Source organism: Pungitius pungitius, chromosome 18 (assembly GCF_949316345.1).
Source record: "Pungitius pungitius chromosome 18, fPunPun2.1, whole genome shotgun sequence".
NCBI classification, from domain to species: Eukaryota; Metazoa; Chordata; class Actinopteri; order Perciformes; family Gasterosteidae; genus Pungitius; species Pungitius pungitius.
Window position 1 is genome coordinate 10,234,209 of NC_084917.1, and position 21,840 is coordinate 10,256,048.

The 21,840-nt window shown below is 42.6% G+C and overlaps 2 protein-coding genes across 2 annotated transcripts in view; one reads left to right on the top strand and one right to left on the bottom strand.

Annotated features, from left to right (window-relative positions):
* Window positions 1-4,652, top strand: part of plppr1 (phospholipid phosphatase related 1) — a 35,047-nt gene extending 30,395 nt beyond the window's left edge. Inside the window, exons 7-8 of the mRNA XM_037485165.2 lie at window positions 2,635-2,766; window positions 3,235-4,652. Coding sequence (XP_037341062.2) covers window positions 2,635-2,766; window positions 3,235-3,267 — 165 coding nt within the window. The 3' untranslated portion in view covers window positions 3,268-4,652. The remainder of the gene's footprint in view (window positions 1-2,634; window positions 2,767-3,234) is intronic.
* A 1,362-nt stretch (window positions 4,653-6,014) lies between these two features.
* Window positions 6,015-21,840, bottom strand: part of grin3a (glutamate receptor, ionotropic, N-methyl-D-aspartate 3A) — a 36,165-nt gene continuing 20,339 nt past the window's right edge. Inside the window, exons 4-10 of the mRNA XM_037485504.2 lie at window positions 20,663-21,046; window positions 20,018-20,163; window positions 16,706-16,821; window positions 15,900-16,051; window positions 12,615-12,776; window positions 12,257-12,327; window positions 6,015-7,842 (exon numbers count right to left, since the gene is read on the bottom strand). Of these exons, the coding sequence (XP_037341401.2) occupies window positions 7,281-7,842; window positions 12,257-12,327; window positions 12,615-12,776; window positions 15,900-16,051; window positions 16,706-16,821; window positions 20,018-20,163; window positions 20,663-21,046 (1,593 nt within the window). The 3' untranslated portion in view covers window positions 6,015-7,280. The remainder of the gene's footprint in view (window positions 7,843-12,256; window positions 12,328-12,614; window positions 12,777-15,899; window positions 16,052-16,705; window positions 16,822-20,017; window positions 20,164-20,662; window positions 21,047-21,840) is intronic.

Consider the following 21,840-nt stretch of genomic DNA (forward strand, 5'->3'; position numbering starts at 1 on the left):
AAACCAAACAATACACACTGTAAAAAAAAAACTGTAAAAAGAAAGTCAAATGACTGGCAGCAGCGTCTGCCAAACAAAAACCGTAAAATGAAGGTAAAATAACGAAATTCAAAAATTCTAATTTTCTAGTATTACGATAAAACACCTTTAATAGAAGGTATTGTGTGTGTATATATTTTTACAGTAGTACAGCCTGTTTTATTATATGATGTTCAAAATTCTTTAAAAAAAGAAATTATGCTAATCATGACAAATTACATTTTACAAGTTATTTTGATTGCCAATTACAAGTTATTTTCTGTAAAATGAGGATATTTTCTACAGTGCGCGAAAGGAGATCTCTTTCAAAATAAGACAGGAAGAGTTTTCGGGGTGAGTGGTAGCCGTCATATGTTGCTCAAGTTATAGTTTGCCCTTGGACCACGAGGACGATGAGCCACATTCACCCACTTTTAATATAGGATATTAGCTCTCAATGAGTGATCTATAAAAATTGAGTCAGTGGTCTCCGGGGACAGAGAGGCACAAGAAAATCAGCAATCACCTCAGCAGTTTTCAACCTGCTCGTTTCCAACGTATCAGCACACCTCTCCCCTTCACATCAACCTAATGGTCCTGATGAAGATTATCATGATCCTGTCATCTGAAAACGGAAGCGATATGACAGACTGCCATCCTGAGGCAAAGTAATTGGTACAAGGAGGGTAAAAAGCAAGTATAGCTTAAAGCCCCCCCCGTGCTGACGCCGAGGAGATCCGAATGGACTAATCAAACAGCTGCCTTTGGTGTTACAAGAGATTTGTCCCCTGCCAGCAGACTGAGGGATCAGTGGTGAGCGCTTGATAGTTGAGCTCCAGGACGATGTCGGAGACGGAGGTGCCTGCCAGGTCTGATAGAGAGGGAAAAACTCTGCTTTTATTTTTGGACCTACATTAAATAAACAAAAAAAAAATCATCGCCACCACATTCACAATAGTGCCTATGTAGAGATTTGGAGAAGACAAAAAAGACCATCTTGTGCCATTTCCGCATCACCTCGTATTTAGCGAAAACCATTAATAAATGTGGAATATAAGACGATGGAAGAAGTTCTGCAAATTAGTCAATAACTGTGGTAGAGACACCCAAGAAGACGCTGGCGTGTCTTGTCATGGATGAGAGGCTTAGGAACTGTCATATAGAGGTCTACTCGGGTGCGTTTCAGTTGAGAGAGAACAAAGAGAGTGGAAACCATACTGACACAAACAGTGTATCATTTAATCATGTGGTGTCCTGTGAAAACAACAACAATTGTAAAACGAGTTTACAATTGGCTCGCCCAGATTTAACACAATCAACATTAGACGTACTGGGAGAGATATTTTTTTGCTTTTATTAAACGGTGATGCTGGAGTTTCACCCTTGGATTTTTTTGCCGAGCAGCTTGTTGCCGTGGAAGCACTAGACGAAGCAATGTCCATGAACTGACCTAAAACAAGGAAAGCCTGAGCATTTTCCAGCAGTGAATCACCTCGCTTCATTTTCTCTTTTGCTACAGCCCGCGGGCAAGGTCGGCCCGGGGGGGGGCGAGCTCCCCCCTCGGGCTGCCTCCTTTAACTAATCAGTCTATGGAGGAGGATAAAAATATAGCTCTATACCGCTGACAAGTCTCTTGTTACAGAATTTACAAGCGATTGTGGCTTAAATGAATTTAAGGGATAGCGAGGCCACAACGATGAAGACCGAGAACGTGCCGTTTGACTGAATTAAAGGATGGTTGCACTCATGCAATGCTTGATTGAACTTTTACACTCATGTCAAGTTTAGATTTATTTTATTTAAAAGTGACCATGTACAGTTTAATTAAACAATAATGTCACCATTTGATACACTGTAGCAGATGAAAGCTTCAGATAATAATGGATATAATAGTAAAAAACATGATAATTCCCACCTTGACACCACATTCGTACGCGATGAATCAACTGTTTGATGGATTGGCGAGACATTCGCGCTTCCCTGGCGATCCCCTGGCGTTTCCTGCGGCGGCACCAGCACATTGACTTTTGTGACTTTACCACTGTTGGATGGTTTCGGAGCACACATTGTTTGCCCCGTAGGATGATTTTTAAAATCTGTTTGTTCTGTTATCTTTTAACTCTTTATCACAGGATTTTTAATTTGCATTTGTCCCAAGTCTTTGATTCATGACCAAATAAATACCCGCCACACCATTGAAACCCCCACCAGCTGCTGCACTGCTTATTAGCAAATGCCAGCATGCTGAAACACGTGACTATACGGTGAGCATTAGACCTCCAGTAGCTCTGTCACCGTGAGCATGTAGGCAGCCTGCTTCTCTTTCACAGCGCTGTTACATGGAGGGAGAATCTTTGGTCGTGTTGTATGTCAGAGGGATTTGTCACAAATCACTTTTTCGAGGGAATATTTTGGCAAAATTTAAGTGACATTTTTTGTCATGGATTAATTCTTCTTCATCTCAGATAACCCATCTTCATGATACCAGACACAACGTCAGAATATCCCAACAGGAGATACCTTGAAATGAATCCATGACATTTCCTTTGCGCAGCGGGTTCATGTTATTATAAGCCTGCCTTGGTCCTAACGTTGAATTGTCCTCGTGCCTTACAGGGTATATGTGTTGTGAACAACTTCAAAGGCGTCCACAGTGCAGCGGCTAAACAGAAAACCGAAGACTACCGCGGTCTTCCTCTGATGACTTTCCCCCGTGTAGAGAGCCCTCTGGAGACCCTCAGTGCACAGGTACCTGAAAACACTTAACCTGGCTTCCCGAAAACCTAATCTCTCTCTCGGTGCGCTTCCCAATTAATTGGCAGAGCTCCCCAATGACTGAGAGTTCACAAAAACTTCCCCTTCCCCGAATTTAGCCTGCTGCAACTTTTTTGTAGTTTGACAGGATTTACACAGAGAAAGAGTCAGTCACACGTTTGGTTGACCATGTGTTCTTTATTTCTCTTTTTTTTTTTCTTTCTATATTTCAACACAAAGCAATGACCCATGTCCACAATAACGTACGGGCACTACACCCACGACTTTCTTCACAAACGCACACAACCTCACTCACAGCACTCCTGATCCTGTTTAACACTCACTTTTCTTTCTACTTCTCCATTTCCACACCTTTTCCCTTTCTTCTGTCTACTTCCTTTCTTTTCTACGTCAACCCTTCTACCTCTCCCCCCCCCCCCTTTCCGCCACGTCCATTTCCAGAACCACTCGGCATCGATGACGGAGGTCACATGACTAAGGGGGCAGCACCGGGTCACGTTTGCGTCTCCACAGCACTTCCAGACACAATGACGAGGGACGCATGTCACGTGGCTCTGAATGCTTAACAAAAAACATAGCTGATATATCTGTTTAATTCACCCGTGGGAGCAAAGTATACCATGTTTCTAAAGGCTCTGGTCCAGTCGGGGCCCACCTATTGCATCGGTGAAAACACATCACAAGGCAAAACTTAAGCACATATTGTTGTTTTCCAGATATTTGGGACCATTTGAAACACGGGGCGATATTTTGCCTCCACGGCGCGCTGTTTGTAGTTAGAGGACGATGTTTTGTACATTTTGTATGAGCGAGTGCTGTAGCCTAACCTGACGGTGTGAAACCTGCGCACTTCCTGTCAGCTGACTCACCCTGTTTTACATCACATCCTGCCAGATGATTTGCCTCGTCGTCGCCCGTTCCCTCCAGTCTGAAAAACGTGCTATGGAAAAAATATTGATGTTGTCGTTCTGTGGTGTTTGTCATCTGTACAGAAAAAAAGACAGAATCCTTCTTTTTATTATCTCTCTCTGTACATTGATCGACCGTGTCGGGTCATATTTTGTAAAGATTTTTGTCAATCTGTATGACTATTACGATCCATTTGGACCTGTTTGCCTGCTGTGTAAACCTGGATATGTTTTGGTATCAGTTTAGGTGTTTTGGGGAATGACCCCTGTCTCCTGTGGAGGAAACCACAAGGAAGAGTCAGTGACATCCTCCGAGTCAGAAAATGGGGTTTGGCACTTGTAGTGCCATTATATGAGCTGAAATGAGTATGAAGTGAAATTCACGCAATCAGAGTGTTTCACCCCAATTTCCTGATTCACTGTGATGTTAATAGGATTTTTTTCTACAGAGAGGTCCAGTGGGGCTAGCCTGTGCCAGATTCACCTGAAGATTTCACTGCTATGGCAGTACACTTAAAGCTGAAATCGCAGTAGAGGACATCTTCATCGAGTACATTTAAAAAGAGAAAAAGAGAAGAAAAGAGACTTGAAATGCTCCCTGAAGTGACTGTGTGACTTAGTTAAGGCCTGGCTAGCCCTTTCATTGGAAACCAGGCAAATGACTCCTGCTTCACTTTTCCTCCTCGAGGCCCCCCCCCCCCCCCCCCGACCCACCAGTGGATTGTGATGCAATGTTGTGACTCCATTTCCCATTGGAAGATACGCCTAGCATGAAGAGAGAGGTCAAGATGTTTTATAGATATTCATGATTTCAATTATACTCATTATCATTGTGACTATAATTTCTTTTTTTTTTACTTTAAGAACAAAACAAAAAAAAGTGTTTCATTTGAAATGCTACATATATTTTTTTCTTCATTTGACCACAAATTAAATAGTCAGTAGCAACAACGTGTTCTCTTGTCTTTTTTACTGTGTTGGCAGATTGTCGTTTTGTTTTTCATAATCAAATGATTGCCAAAGACATTTCCTTCCAAGTTACATACCAAATTATTGAAGCAGACAGCAGGACTTCATCAGTCTTACCAAGGAACCTCGCCGGAAGAAATGGAAAACACGTCTGCCCTTGTGTTTGTTTGGATATTTAGAGATTTGTTTTCCATTTTCCCGTTTGGCATCACACAGAGCCTTCTGCTGATTACAAGTCCAGCCTGAAGCTGAAAGGATGCGTAGCGCCTCTTACAAACAACGTGCACCAGTGCTCTTGTTGGCTGAAAACCCGATGCTCCAAAGTTGCACAAATGTGAGCTCTGGTAGAAGTGACCTGTAAACCCGGGACTATTCTCAGGACGGAAGTGTCTGAACCGAACTTTAAATATTTGAAGGGTACGAGCGCAGTGTCCCAACGTAGAGAGGCGAATGCTCGCCAGGAGGCTCAATTCAGGGAGGAAAAATCCTCACTGCTTTAAAGGCTCTTCAGATATGTAATCAAGCATATAGTGAGGATTTTAGTCAAATGTAAACTTTCTGGTAATGGAACGCCTTCAGGGTTGTTCATGAACATAAACACAGCTGACATTTATGTTCTCTAGTGGTGCGTGTGATTTCATATTCATATCGTGATGCCTCATGTTATAGCCTTTAAAGGTAAGGAAAGGCACGGGAATCATTTTCATGAAACTGAAAACATGCTGAAAAACAAGTCAGGAGATATTCCGTTTTCCCCCACACACCTGTCTGACCACACGTGCTATCCAGACAAGTGCTGGAGTGAGCTTAATAGTGCGAAAAAACAGGATCTTATTAAGGTTTTCTGTTGATTCATGCTGTTATCACTGCAGCGAAGTCGGTGATGTTTTTGTCACCACTAAGCAAAGCGTGCGCACACACACACAGACACACAAAGGAAGCCGAACGGCTCAGCCAGGGCACTTGCTCTTTTGCTCTGTCAGGTATTCATTTCAACTGTGACGGCCTGCGCTTTACCCTGCAGACACACTGGCTGAATAGATAGCAGATATGTGTGTGTGTGTGGAATTATTTGACCATTTTTTTTAAATGTCCTCCCTGGTTATTCTGAGGATGGCTTCCTGCCCAGATTGCTGTCCGTTTGCAATATTAGTGAAGAATAGTGCAACAACGAAATGTTTTCAAGGCGGGAATTAAGAGCTCCGGGTTGGGTGGTTAGGTGCATAGCTGCAGGGGGATTTAAAAAAAAAAAAATAGAATCCTTAAGTCCGTGTGGAAAATGTTAATAATTATCTCCATTGAAATACTTTTAAGGTACTATAAAAAAAATTCAAGTGCAAAGAGAAGAGGTACATTTTTAATAACAGAACACATCCAAACGCCAACAGAAAGTGCAAGAGAAAACATGTATTGTCACAGAGGAACCGTTTCAGTGTGTTCAGTTGTGAATTATCATCATATTCAAACACAATGTGAGAGTTTGACAAGTGCTCTATGTTTGTGTTTACATGTACTATTCAACTGTGGCCTGGTACCGAGAAAAGAATGGTTCTGTGTTGCAGCGGTATGATCTCAAGAGGCCGTGTAAAAAGGTCCTGTTTTGGTTCCCTGACTGAAAAGGCTGAAGACTATTGGATTCATTATCATTCTGTGTTACTTCTTCCCCTTTTGTTTTCTGTAAATCTATTGTGAAGACCAAAAACACTCAGTCCACAAGTTGAACTGTGACCAGTGAACCGACGACTCGGAGGTGCAGCTTCCTATCAGGAACTAGAAGTGAGTCTGTGAAGTGCAGGGCAACTTTATACAGTGATCCCTAAAATAAGATCCCGTCCTGTGATCCAACGCAAAGTGCCAACCAGATTTCTTAGAGAACATAGGGCTGTTTTGCTGAAGCTTTATATTTTTTTTCTTTACGCTTAACAACAGCGCCACCAAAACCTTACAAAGATGCACAATAAAAAAGCAACGTAAACCTCATCAAATGCATTGCCAATGGCCAAAAACTGTAGGCCATCCATGGTATTTCAAACAATCACAATCATTTCTCTTCCACACAAAAGATACAAGGTTTCAGCACGAGGCCATACGACTTAAGATTTAAGGGTGGGTTCAACGTCAGGTCGTTTAAACTCCCGACGTCCCTCCACGCACGACTCGGGTGAATTTGCACCATTAAGCTTAAGTACATGAGGCGTAGAGGGAAAGGGAAAGGAGGGAGGGGCAAGGGGAGGAGGAATGGACATTGATGGAAAAAAGAAATGGAGGGGAGGAAGGTGGGGTGAGGAGGAGGAAGCTTCGCACGGCACCTCAGTGACAGCAACAAGCTAGTGAGAACAGATTAGGTTCAGCGCCCCAGGGTCACCTTTGTCTCCTCTAAGGGAATCTCACTTTCCCCCGAAGTCAGACGACGCTCTGCCGGGGCTACAGATCAGGGTCGAATCTCTGCAGAACTTTTCGGCCCGGCGTTCAGGGGGAACTCCTGAGCACCACGCCAAGAAATCTGTGAATGTCCCAACTCCAAAAACTCATTCACCCATGCAGGGGGCTGTGAAAACAAGTCCCCATGTCCAACCAGGTTCATCTGGGCAGAAACAAAGGAGAAGAGCTTCAGAAGTCCGGGAGCGTGTTTGTGTGTTGATTGGTCTGCTGGTGCGACTGGGTGTACTGAACAAACTGGTTGGACTGGTGGGCAGTGGGCTGACTTGATGCAGTCTGGTTCGCTTGCTGGTTCTCCGATTGGTACTGTTCTAGCTCTCGCTTCCTCCTCATGGCGGACTGCAACTGCTGCTTGATTGCGAGGATCTGACCCTCCAGTTCCGACAGCTCCTGAACCAGTGGGCTCCGGCCGACAGCCGCACCGGCTCCGGGGCCGAAGGCGCCCACCCCCAAGCGGGCGAGGCCCGGCCCGGGGCCCCCCTGGCCTGACCCCAGACCCCGCCCTGACAGGTCCGAGCGACCGTTGGAGTTGGTGACGAAGAGCGGGTGTTTCTCCATGAGGGGGAGAGAGCGGGAATGAGGCAGGGGAGACGGGGACGGCGTTGAAGGAAGCTCCCGGGAGGAAGGGAGCTCCAGGTCATTCTGCATCTCTTGCGGAAGGATCCTACGTCTGTTGCAGTGAGAGGACTCCGAGGGATTCCAAGATGCCGACTGGTTGTTCCCCTCGTTGCACCTGGAGATAAATGGAGAATCCCAGGTTAGATCGTATGCAAAGCCACTCCCTCAAAAATACAGTGTGCTTCTATAAATGTTGTATGACAATTTAAAAGAACTTTTTTTCAAGAATAGGGAATGAAGGCAGATTTGCCCAAACTGCTGTATGTGTATTCTTACATCCACCGTGTATGTCAGCCAAGAGCTTGTGGAGCCGTGTCAAATGATTGACAGGATAGTCAACCATTCTTTTTTTCCAGATCTTTAAGCTGAGAAGTAATAATGATTTCATTTAAAGAGCAGAGAAGATATTCCTCTCCTATAAGTTGAAATGTATCTGATGAACTCCATGAATCAAAAGGTGTTTTCATCGGTAATAAAAAAAAAGTGACAAGAAGAATCGGATGAGATAATCCTTCAAAAGAGAAAAAAATCTTCAAGAGAGACTTTGAGCTGAAGGAGAATATGAGAGAAACTTATCTCAAAGTGATGTGCCGCCTTATGACAAGAAGAAACCATTACTGCTACTGATAAATATTTATTAGTGTGCTTAATATTAAGATAATCTCAGCGTTCTGCTGACCGGAGAGAGTCCCTGGTTATGCTTCTTTAATGAATTTGTTCCTTTTTCACGTTGCTGTTTTTGCTTTTGTTCATTGATTTTGTTGCAATTATTTTTAGTTTTTTTATCACTTTTGGGCTACTCTGAAAAGTGAGATGCAAATAAAGAAGATTCTCATTATTAGTCAAACCTCTATAGTGATAACTAGAAAGCTCTTTCCCTGATTGTTTATCTCCATGTATCCTTTTACTGGTTTTGCGTGTCGATGTGTCAGGTGTAATTTCTGTATGAAAGAGGAGCACTTTCAACTTCCATTTAATGAATGGATAAGATTAAATTCAGCACACTTTGTTTCATGAGACCACATACATTAAAGATAAAAATAAAAATAGAGATTAGATTCCAACAAGACAACAATCTGAAGGTCCAAAAGGATAAAGGAAGCTCGAATATAAATAATTATTTATTTCTACAATGTTAGGATGTCCATCACATCAGCATTTAACAGATTCATCCACATCATTTTGAAGAGATATTTGGTCTCTTACTCATAAGCACCTGTCCAGAATTTCTTTTACTGTTTCATACATGTTGTTTGTTTTCAACAGGTTTTACAGATATTCTTGCAACCCCCTGTCGATTGGGAGTTGTCAGACCGAGGGACACAACATCCAAGCCTAGTAACCAATGCTGATACTTTTCTGTCTCCTGTCAACTAGAGCAGTGATTCTCAACTGGTGGGTCGGGCCTTTGCATGGGAAAATAAAGATTAGAATAAATAAAAAAAAATTATCCTGTCATTTTATTTTGAAGGGACTTTTTTAATGCAGCGGAGTGTCGTTATTTTTGCTTGCTTGTCCGTCCATGTTTTCAGCAGCGTGTGCCAGGTTGGGTCAAACCATTCTGATATGGGGGAGACATTGGGTTTTTAGGACAATTAAACATCCTGAATATAAAATATAAAATTCAGCTTATGAACTTGATTTGGATAAATTTGAGAAGTTGAGAATGTTCCTCGATTTGGGTCGTGGCTTGGCATTAAGGGGTGATGGTGATGGTGGGTCCCGGAGCCAGACCAGTTGAGAACCACTGAACTAGAGCTTATGGAGAGGACAGTTTGTGTCTTTCCTCACAGCAGTTCTTTACGCCGTGGAATTAGAACGGCACATTTCACCGCTGATCAGTATTTCCTGGAACATCTGTCAGTACAGATATCTGTCGGCTTGCAGCACAGTGAATAGGGGGGGCTGCCCTTCAACAAGCAGGTCACAGATGCACCAGGAAGACAAGCGCCCTGCTGGAGTGTCCTTGAGCAAGATATGAAATTCCCAACCAGCGGGTCTGTAGCGCTACTCGCCCCTTGCGTGAGTGTAAAAGCGTTAATGCTAAATGTGGTCTTCTGTTGCGCTAGGCCACAGCTCTAATAGGTTGTGATGGGGTGCTACACATGCATTGCACCGCAGGACGGACACGAGCCAGCCTGATCTCTGCCTAATCATCTAATAATCAGCAGTTTCCTACTCGTGACAGAAATCGTGACCTCAGAAAAATCAAAAGCACAGTGTCAATCCAAATGGACACAGATGTGGTTTTGTAGATATGAAAACACCAAAATAAAAGGAAAATTATTTGAAAATCAACCATAGGCAATCATCTAAATGAATTTAGAGAACATGGGTCATCGGAGAGTGTCAGCTGGTATTACAGACAGCGCTCCTCGTGCTCTTAGACACTTTGCTGATGCTTTTGGGCTTTTCCACAACCTTGTTAGTGCAGGTAGGAAAGGAAATAGGTCATGGGTTCCCTTCTAAATTGTCGTTTTAAGCCAATTTTATTCTCACCTATATTTCACCATTCGGTCACAGAATGCCTCCCTCGTATGATGCTGATGAAGCAGGTGTACCCGCAGCACGTGTTCGCAGCCATTCACATGCACAAAATCTCTGAATGGGAAGATCATCCGTCCACAGCTCGCAAAACGTGACATTCTGCAGGACACCGACTAGATGACGGTAATCACTTTTGACTTTTAGACAGCGTGCAGGCATGATGCAGGACAACTTGATGGAATGAGCCTGATTATGCATCATGTGATCTATCGTCTACCACGGGCATCCCTCACAAGACTCCATAATTATCATGTGTATTTAATCCCCACTTTGAGTGCTCCACCTCTTTGCCCTCGGTGAGTGCTGCCGAGGAGCTTAGCACAAACCTTTTTTGATTGGTTGTTTTTGATCTCCCTTTCAGAGGCATTGACAAGAGTTTTTAAATGTTCTTCTTTGCTTGCCTGTAAGTTGGTGTCAAAATGGCCAGATTAGTCAAATTAACCCGCTTCACATCCAAATGGTAACAATGCTTCATTGTTGGAATGCATTGATGCATTCCAAGTATTGTTCTTTGAATCTTTATTCAACTTATTATTTTTATTATTATATTTCTTCTGCGCCCCCTTACAACTCCTTCACACTTTCAGCTTTTCAAAGCGTTCAAATATTAAAATGTTCAGCTCATTTAGGAGAGGGGTGTTATGACCTTTCAGCTTTCTAGCTCTTATGATTGAATTAATATAAATTAAAATCATCAACCTTTTTAACATGGTTTCCAATGGATTACATTTTCGAATCCTCTCAAAACTTCTTCAACTTTCAACTTTTTAACAGTCTTTTTTTTGGATAACTACCACATCGAAATACCGGGGATGTATTAGTCGTTGCGGGCGGACCGACCAACGGGTCGGGGTTAGCAGGGGCGGGTTCGCTGGTGGGCGAAACTGCGGAGTGAACAATTGTAAACGTGATTAGGGTGAGTTATATGGGAACAGATGGGACCAGCACGAAGCTCTCACCCACCACACAGATGCTCTGTATGGCACTGCGCTTTTTTATATGACGAACATTATTTCTGTATTTTTTCCGATTGATACGAGCTTCTCCCATTTCTGTGTTTTTTTCCAATCCTTTAAAATTAATTTCAGCTTTTCTCATTTCTTTATTTTCACCAATTTTGAAATTCATTTAAGGTTTTCCAATTTAATTTATTTCAGCAACATTTAGAATTAATTTCTTCATTTCTGTACTTTAAGCCACTTTATGCATTCCAACGCATTTTCAGCAGGAAATTCCTTTTTTTAGTTTGAAAAGTTATTGAAACTGGCCAAAAGGAAGCTTTCAGCTCCCTCTCTCACCCGCTCATCCAAACAGTACTCTGTGATCTTAGCATGAGCTTTTCCCCCAAATCCTGCTTTGTGATCATTAACGTCCTAAAGACAAACCATTCATTTGGTTTCTGATTAAAAATGGGCCCCATAACTCTCACTTGGGATTTTAATATGTGTCCCTTATTCTCAGGTTAATTATTTGGCCAACAGGTTGTTGAAGTTTGGAAAATTTGCTTTGTGCTTAAAAAGTTAAAGTGTGCTATATTCTAGTATTACCCTTGAATCCAAAAAGGCACCTTTCTTAAAACATAATTTCCTTGGTTTGTGTACCGTGGTTTGATACCAATATAAAATGTCTAAAAGAAAACACAAATCAAAGAGTTAAAATAAGTGTGTTTCCATTCAGATTGAAAAGAGAGAAATAACCAAGAACAGTTTTGTTGGACCACCCCAGATCACATGCTGCGTTCAACCTTCATCCTAAGCATTAGGAACAGTGGTCTGCGTATACCAAAAATACCGTGACATGTACTGAATGGGTCATACATAATTACAACACTACTGGGACCAGTTCATTTTCAGTTAAATTGCTCCCCCCCCCCCCCCCCCCCCTCTCTCAGACGAGGAAGGACGATTAGGATATTTCAATTTTCTAGCGTTGTATTTATTTTGGTTTGTATTGAGCCCAGAGTTCAATGCGGGGAGCAGTACCTCTTCTCCTGCTTGGTGACAGTTGGTAGTTTGTCATCAGTGAAGACTGAGTTAAGGGCCCGGTGTAATCTCTGGAAAAAAAAAGCAAAACATTAGCTGTTACATCTCATCTGGGTTTTTTTTTCTGCGATTATCCAGTTGCTCACTGGAACCTTTATGTGTGTGTTAGTGAGGAAAAAAAGATAAAAACAAGAGGTGAATAGATCACCTCTACATATGAATCGACTAGTTAGCACACTGTGCTGCAAATACTTTCAAACTAGAGACATTTTTTTTTTTACTTTTCACTCACTCACTCCAACAATTGGAATTATTCTTCTTCCGTTCATCTGTGCACATTAGTATGTGGGTTCAGTACCTGGCTTGTGTGCAGCCAATATCTGAAGCGTGGCTCCTTGACCCTCGGGATCACCAGCTTGTAGACGATGAGTTCCGCTACTGTGGTCAGAAGGGACAAGGCCACACCCACACAGAGCATCACGAACAGGCCAGAGAAATGCTTTATGCCCATCTGCAGCGTCTGGAGAGACACAAGGGTTGTTAGTGAGCGTAGATCAGTTGAAGCAGTCGGCTGTCTGGGATGCTCAATGACAAAGAGACCCTCGGGTTTTGCCTTTTTTTTTTTTTTTGATTGCCTCTCAATGGCTTTCACCTTGTCGACGCCGAGGCAAGCGGCTCCCAGCTAATGGGGCTAATAGCGCCAGCGGGGGGCGAACGGTGGCGAAACGAAGTGCCTACAGAGTAAATGGTGTTTAGGGCGGCTGCCACGCGTTCCCTGCAGCGTTACCGGTGCCCAGGAGGGCGTTGAGCTAGTCAGCCCCACTTACATGCACAAACGCATGTGCGTCCGGCCTGGCTAAGTGATCAAAGTGAAAAGAAGATGGGATAATGCTCTGAATTTCAAATTTCGCCTTGAACAGTGTTTGAGACAGAGAGTGGATTTTATGCATGCCATATTGTAGAATACAATACTGGTTACATTTCATTGTTTTTATCGTGGTAATGGAGGTGACTTGTTATTGTCATTGAGTAAACACATTTTCATATTTTTATATTTCCATTGCCCGCTACAGTCTTTTAAATATGAAGAGAAAATGGCTAAAACTGCATTTGTATGTATGAGCAACTTATAGTGATGGAAGCAATTGTTGTATTCAATAGCAGCCATTGCACAGGCTTTTGATTTGTGAATGCTAAACGCAAGTTTCCCAGCTAACAATTTTAGAATAGCATTAGTGTTGTTTTCATTTTATTTTCCATTATTAGAACATTGGAATATGTAAACTAATCGATGTATTCACCACTGTCAGAAGTACATATATCCTAAACTGTCCCGATTACAGAAGGTTTGGCCGACCTCCCGGGAGTCATTGGATCACATCCTCTTTCAAAATTCCATTAGAAACCGCTTGCATAGACAAAAAGCTGCTTTGCCAGATGTAATGCATCATTTTTTTGTTTTCTACCGAAGAATGAGTGAAAGGAGAATATTGCTCCGGTTTGCTTTTAAACCAGAAGAAATCAGAAGTAAAGGACACCATGTTGCGGAAAAAGTAATAACTTAACAGCATACAATACTGAATTCAGCTTTGCCCTTTATTGAAAAAAAGTCATCTGGAATAAAACATATAACCTTACCTTAGTAACCTGACCTTGTGCTGGGATATCAACTATTCCCCCTCACATATCTTAATTGGCACTAATTGTATTCTAAATGTGTCAATATCATAGAGAAGCCTCTGACTGTCTCCTATTGGGATATCATAGTTTTCCTAATTATGGGTCTGTTGCAGATACGGTAGAAGTACATTTTTCCCCTGAATTTTTTTACTGCCGAGTTTAAAGCAGCTTATGATACAGCAGCGGAGGCAATAATTGCATTATAAAGTCATGCTGGTAATTATATATATATATATATATATATATATATATATATATAGTCAACCCGCTCCAACATTCCTCACAATGATGGGCGTCCTTTCATCACATTTAAGCACATTTTCAATAGTTTTGGGGAAAAAAACACACTCTTTGTCTCTATGTCTCTATTCACTGTATGGAAGCATATAGAACAATGTTTTTTTTTACATAGACCTCATAATTCACTACACTTACAAACTTAATAACGCCAATAAAACACCTACAATTGTACTCCCCAATTTTTTCCAGGTAAATTTAACTAAAGCCATCTTAATGTTAGGTGATTGAATAGTATGTCATTTATTGGTATTGATTTTATTCCTTCAAATGGGATCCAATTATTTGGGGTGACAGGGAGCTGGACCGATGCCAGAGAGTTCAGCTGCCTCCGCTGAAGCCAATCCATCAGCTTCATCCCTCGAGAATCCCAGGCTTGCTGCTGGTGGTGTAGTAGCCAATAATCAAAATAATAGATTGCTAAACTGAGCAGCAATGAACTCAACCTGGATCGTCATTAATTAATTAATATTGCTTATATCACATGAGTTCCCCTGTGATGTGTTCATTTTGACAGCAAATGTAACAATGCAAAACGCATGCTACACAGTTCTGGTCGATCAATTCACTTTTAATATTCTATCTAACTTACATAACAGCAGTATCTGTGATTGAGAACCGGGAGGCTGCAGAAATACTGGTCAAGCAGCCTTCTCTGCTGCAGGCGTGATGCTGCAAAGTCAAATGTCCCCGGAGCAATTTAAATGTCTGCAGTCGCGGATAGCATCTGTAGCACGTCGAGCTGTTCCGCAGCGGGGAATGCTTCACTCCAGAGACACCGAACGCGTTGCACTGCAGCAGCGTGCTGAGTCTGAGACTCAGAAGTCGTGCATTCACAACGATGTACTTGGTGTTTGAGTAACGCTGCCGTCCACCGGCACCCCGAGTGCTGTTCTATCAGACTCCATAATGAGCAACAGGGTAGAATGGGCCCAGGGGCAGTGTGGGACCCACGTTATGGGGACACAGAGGTAAGGGGCGGGTACCGTACATTGATGTTGTGTAGACAGTGCAGGGTAATTATTCTGAGAGCCATTTAAGTCCTGAAATAATGAGAAAAGTTTTGGAATAGGGATAGAAGAAAAGTGAGAAAAGAAAGCTGCTTTACAAATATATTGTGGAAATCATTGATGATCAATTCAATTAATTCGGACTATGCAGAGAGACAGGTTAGTTTATATTTTATGATGAATAAAATAGGTTTCCTTCCTACATAGTGTAATTTGTTACATTATTTGAAGGGGATCGGTCATCTCCTTTATAAAGTTGTGGAAAACACACGCAAACTGTTTCCTTAAAGCGAGCCATATGTAATCTAGAAAGAAATATGATTCCCTCAACACATCATTTACAATGCAGGTTTGTTATGTTCAGAAGATGGCTGAGATGAGGAGGATAATAGCAGCGACCCTTTTCCCGTTACGGACAGTCGGTCGATTCAATGTTCAAATAATAGTATTGATTAATGCAGCTTCTGTATTTTGGGATTTGGGGGATTTTTTGTCATTGGTACACTTAGCAGAAGTTAAATGTATGAGCGAGACCCTCCTTTGTGTTTGAGCGACATCCACGTGTGTAGACAGAAAGATTCAACATGCACTTAAACGTCATGATAGATAACAACACACTTGCTGGTGTTGTATAGAGAGGGTGGTTCTGCTCCTACCTCGGTCACGGCGAAGCTGCGCTTCCCACAGGGCACAACCTTGTACCATTTGTCGTGCAGCATGTCCATGAAGCCGTCCGACTTGTACTGACTAACCAGCTCCGAGATGTTGGAGGTGAGGGCAGAGTTCTGAGGCAGGCCGATGCCGTAGCCTGCCAACGGACACAAACACACCGTGCGGTTATTCCTCTGTCGGTGACATCGTTTTTTTTTCTTTTTAAACTTTACTTCCGTGTGCTGTGGTCACATTCATTCACAGAGAAAGGAAAACAACATCTGGTCAGAAAGCAGGGAGTCCTGGTCGTCAGAAAGCCGCATCATCATCACTCTGGAACAAAGCAGCTACTTAAGGCTGTGTGTAAATCTCTGAGCGTCTCAGCACGCCAGGAAAGTGTGACAAATTCAGCAGCGGCCATTTAGGAGTAGTACCTCGCCCGGGCAGAAAGCACACAGCCCACAGATTGATTTGCGCCGCATCCTTCAGGGCTTAAGGGTGCATTAAGTAATTAATAACAACACTGGAATCCTGGACCATGGTGGGCTGTAATGGAAGCGAGCACCATGGGAACGTCTTCACAGTGGGAGGAAGAAGCTCGCTAAGTGGACCAGAGATTAAAAGTGGACAGAAGAGGATCTAAGCTGTTGAAAGCAAGACGATTAACGGCCGTGCAAAGGTTGATTGATTGATATTGTTGAATCCTGGGCTCTCCTAAAAATGCCGTCATTCAGGTGGAACCTGAATCAACGACAAAAAAAGAAATGCCTCAACCCTTAAATAAGTAGGTTATCTGTCTTTCATGTGTTACCTTCTATAGCGAAGGGCTTCCCCACTGTCAGTGTTTTACAGTCTGCATCTATGGAGACCTCGTAGTCCAGCAGCGCTTTGTCCATGATGAATGCATCCAGTCTCTGAGGGTCAGCCCTGCAAACGCAAAGCAATAAGTTGAAAATAAAGAATAGGTCATGCATTTTGTGTCATTAATGTTGAGCTTCTGACTGAGATAATGTGGATCTCTGCTCTTATAATCGACATGACACCAAAAAAACTTGACTTTGTATCTTGTATTTCACAAAAAGAGAGGAAAGAAAACCTCCAAAGTAAAAAATGTGGGTTAAGTTTACTACTCGGTTTGTGTTTGGATTTCACTTAAATCCACCAACTTTTCGCATTCATGCCTCGTTTGCATATTTAAGCATTCAATTTCCAAAAGCTTAATACAATACAAAAGCTAAATGGCTTCATGTAAGAAATCAACAAGGGGAAGTTTAATTTAGTTGTAATTGGTACACAATCACACAATGTAATAATTCAAGATTTTCTTCCAGACTAGCCGTCACGGTGTGAGGTCATTTCCTGTTTTATTTTCTAGTTTCCTGCCTCTGGTGTATTTTACCCTGTGAGAGTCATTGTCTGCCGTGTCCCTCATTGTTTCCAAATGTGTCCATTAACCTGCATCTTCCCAGTGTATATAAACATGTGTGTGTTGGTCAACGTTGGTGAGTTTGTAATGGTCCCCATTTGCCTTTAGGCATGTTGGATTCAACTTTAATTCTACTTTTTGTATTTTTGGAGGTCTGCGCTGTGGTGCTCCATGTCCCCTGTCCCTGGACGTATCCTGACACCAGCATGCACTTGGTCATTTAACCAAAGTATTGACCAGAATTTTGCCTTTAAGTTGGCATCAGTGGCATTTGAAATCATTTTGACAGATCGCTGGACGGACAGACGGTTAGATGGACTCGGACTGATCCAAGAATGGAATGTGGATGACGGATGGAATCGTAGCACTAAACATCTTCTGGGATTGACATTTGTAAGGCAGGCCTGTGGTAAATTAACCTTTAAAAACCTCCTGAGACACACACCTAAATGAACCTTTTTTGATTTTTTGATTTGAAGCATTTTATTTCTTGAACATGTAGACATTTAAAAAAAATATTTAAATTTATTTAAAAATCAACATAGACATAGACCACAAAATTAGAAAAGTCACTTTTTGTTCAAGAAAAGGAGTAGAGAGAAGCAAAAGCTTATAGATACCCACCCCTATCTTATCCATATTCTCTTTATCATCTCACTCTGATACTATGAGGCTCGTCTCTGTTTTTGTCCTCATGTCCTACCTGTGCCCTCACAGCTTAGTCTAAAGAAAGAGACATTTGTGTTCTTTCTCCTTGGAGGTAAGCTTTATTACTTTCACTCAATAGTATAAGTTAAATGAGTAGAGAAGCAAGGGTTTTTTTCTGTCCAATAAAAAATGGATGGAAGGAAAAAAAGGATGTGAGTATAACATTTTTGCTTTAAGCTCGTGGAGGTTTTAGAGCGTTTTCAGAGGGCCGTGTACCAAAACCACTGAACATATGTCAATGATTTAACAAATTCTCTGAACCTTTTGGGGTGTTTTTTCAACACTTCTATTGGCCATATTCCAGGAAAATAACAGCCTGTTCGCCAATATCTGCCAATTTACCCAATTTCCTGGCTGCAAGTCTGTTATACACGGTTGAGATATTCATTTAAAACAGCAAGGCTTTTAAAAATCAATTCTTTACTGACAGGTACAGCCTGTTGGGATCCAAATGCGGCAATGGCTTTTTCTTTTTTTTTTCTCGGTTTTATGCTCGTTATCGGGGGCCAATGTTTGAAATTCTCAACTGTCTCCCACCCACAACCTTGCTATTCATTATTATAGGTTGAAGCTTATGTCCTTGGTATTTCAACCATAGTGCATGAAATTCATTTCATGATCAGAGCACTACCTAGACATCCACCCGGACACCTAGCCAGTGTGATTAAGACATGATGCCTCCCTCGCCGGAAAATGTATGTCTTTGCATTCTGCAGTGCGGCTACCCTCAACAACGAATGATGTTCGATGCAGCATTTCCATTTATTTTTGGACATCTGAAGCAGGTCGCTGCTTTCACATCACATCACATCCTGTGACATGTTAAAACGTAGGAGGTTTCTCCGGGTAGGAGCTTGCGTTTTGCTAGACTGCGTCCTGCTTATGAAAGCAGCGCGTGCAACACCGCTGCCACTTTAATAAGCCGAAACACCAGAAGACAGTTGTCTGGTGGCTGCTCCAGTCACTGCGCTTCTCCCAAAACGCTCTAATTGTGTAGGAGACAGGGTGCGGTTAGCAGCTGTTGCTTGTTTCAATCCTCAGTTGTCAGAGATGTTCATCACGCCGAAGGACCATCGTTGAACGATGTGCAGGGAAGAGAACCGAGGGATCACTGCAAATAGACGGCTAAAGTTCACTACATTTCCACAAGCAATGTTGTTTTAGTCATCAGGGTGTTCAGATTGTTGTATCTACTTTTTACAGGGGTGAGGCAACTGGTGAGAGGAAAGTGGAAACAGGTGGGAGAGTAGCATGGGAAGTCCACGCTCATCTGGTGGTTGGAGTGAAAGGATTTTTTTTTATAGAGACCAATATATAGGAATGCTTTTTTTGCTGTTTTATTCAATCTAGGCAAACACTTTGGTTTTGGAACAATTCATGAAAGTTGAGTTTAATCTCCACATGGGGCTTGGTCCATCTATACTGTAAGAAGCAAATGCACCGCACAAAAACACAATATACCATATGATGATGTAAACGATAACTAATGCCTGATAAATGTGCGAGTAAACGCCTACACTTCGCGTATTATGTTGCACTGCAACTAACTCAATTGCTGTCTTGTTCCCCAGTTGTAATTTTCTAAAGATGACATTTTCCTGTGAACCCTCTAATCAGCATTTTACAAGCTCAGTAAAAAAGAAAAAAAGAGTAATCTTGTTTCATCCATTTAAATTGTGTCCTGCACAGTCTCTTCTTGCTATATTCTGCTTTGCTCCACAGGGATACCGGTTGAATGTCGAAGCGGCTTATGATGACAGCAATGGCAGGGCAAGGAGGAGGGTGGCATCTGAATACAAACAGGCTTTTGGGGAAGACTAGCATATTTTTATTTCAAATCAAATTTGGACTTCACCCCCCCCCCCATGTGTTCTAAATTTCCAGGGAACGGTGAAAGCAATATGAAACTGATTGGCTAGTTAATGAACACCAGAGGACAGTGCATGGCATACGTAAGAGGACTGTGCAGGACGTGTGGCATTGTCTTACTTGAGCTGATGAATTCCATCAGGGGTCGCCGGCACGTTGTATCTTCTCATGTACTCGTGCATCTCGGGGAAACTCTTCTTGAGGTAGTCCTCTGCGCTGCTTTCTCTCACCGTAGCAAATCGGAATCCCTGAGAGGGATGGTGTAACTGCATGAAAGATGGAATAAACCTCAAATGTTAGCCTTACAATGTCTTCAAAAATCTTAAATACTAATGACGTTTTTCACTTCAGTCTCCCGGCTGCTTCTTTCTTCAGTTGATTGTAAATCTGGTGAGAAACGCATTTGTTTCTCTGCTCTTCTCATTTCTGATTCTCAATGCACTCCTTTGAGCCAGAGGTGCGGGGCATTGACCAAAAGCATGAATTACCATAAGCTCACTGCTCCAACAAAAGGTGGTTGAATTAAATAACGTCTTTGCTGACTTAACGTTTAAAGAAAGCACTCTCCACAGGAAAAGCTACGCTAAAATGAATAAAGTTAATATTCCAGTCTGCAGATTTATCAAGAGTACATTTGCGACATAAAAGAAGGGCTATAACAGCTTGAACAAATACATGAAACTTAATCCATACTAACTAACACTGCAGAGTTTAAATCCATGCATCTGCAGTTTTTTTTTTTTTGCAGTGCTGCCCGTTTCTTGCCTTTGGGTCATGGATCCCTGACAGCTGTTCATAGGTCTTCTCCCCGACCATGACGGCAGCTAGATTTGCGGTGTAGGTGGACAGACAGAACAGACAGAAGATGGCCCAGAGGTTCATCAGCAGGCGGCCCGTCCAGCACTTTGGCGGCTTGATGGCCACCGTTCTCCCGAAGAGGATGGCGTAGCACACGTTGAGCGCCGAGGAGAAGGAGAACACTCGGTCGCGGTTGCGTCCGCGAGGCGTCATGCCAAACGGGCTGTGCCACTCGTACAGGGTGAGGAAGACAGCGGTGACGTGGAGGGAGACAAAGATGCCCAGCCACATGGACCAATGGAGAGGCCACATGAAGGCACCGATGGGTGCGGCAGTGTCTCGAGTTCGAACCTGGGGGGAAGAGAGGAGGAGGGGGGGGGGTCAGAGCACTTAACTCATTGTTAAGTAGACTTGCATAGCAGAGGTGTGGACTCGAGTCATGTGACTTGGACTCGAGTCAGACTCGAGTCATGAATTTGATGACTTCAGACTCGACTCGACAAAACGTACACAGACTTGCAACTCGACTTGGACTTTAACATCGATAACTCGTGACTTCACTTGGACTCAAGCCTTTTGACTCGAGAAGACTTGCTACTTCCCATGAAAACTGGGGGAAAACATTTTCACGCGGCCGCGCCGCTCTGTTTATCTGCATCTGTCAAAAAAATGTGCGCCACCTGTATGCAGAGAGCGCTGCCTGCACAACATCCAATCACTGCAGTCCATTTTACCGTATCAAGGAGACAGCTCGTTCATGGTTACAAAAATTGGGATTTTTGAACCCGGATTCATACTCCGATGGAAATCCTCGCCAACATTATGTCAACGTCCGTTTTAAAGTACTATAACACAGTCATAGTCGATCCACCATTACCCTTCCCTTCGTCACCCAGGGTTCCCCGTCCCCACTATAATAAAAGGACTTGAAATGACTCGAAACTAAAATGGTAAGACTTAGGACCCGACTTGAGACTTGTTGGCTTTGACTTTTGACTCGACTTGGGACTTGGGACTCGAGGGCAACGACTTGAGACTTACTTCTGACTTGCATAACAATGACTTTGTCCCACCTCTGTTGCATAGTATTTTTGCCTTTTCTGATTTGCCTTTTCTGATATAGAATAAAAATTTTCAGTTCCACC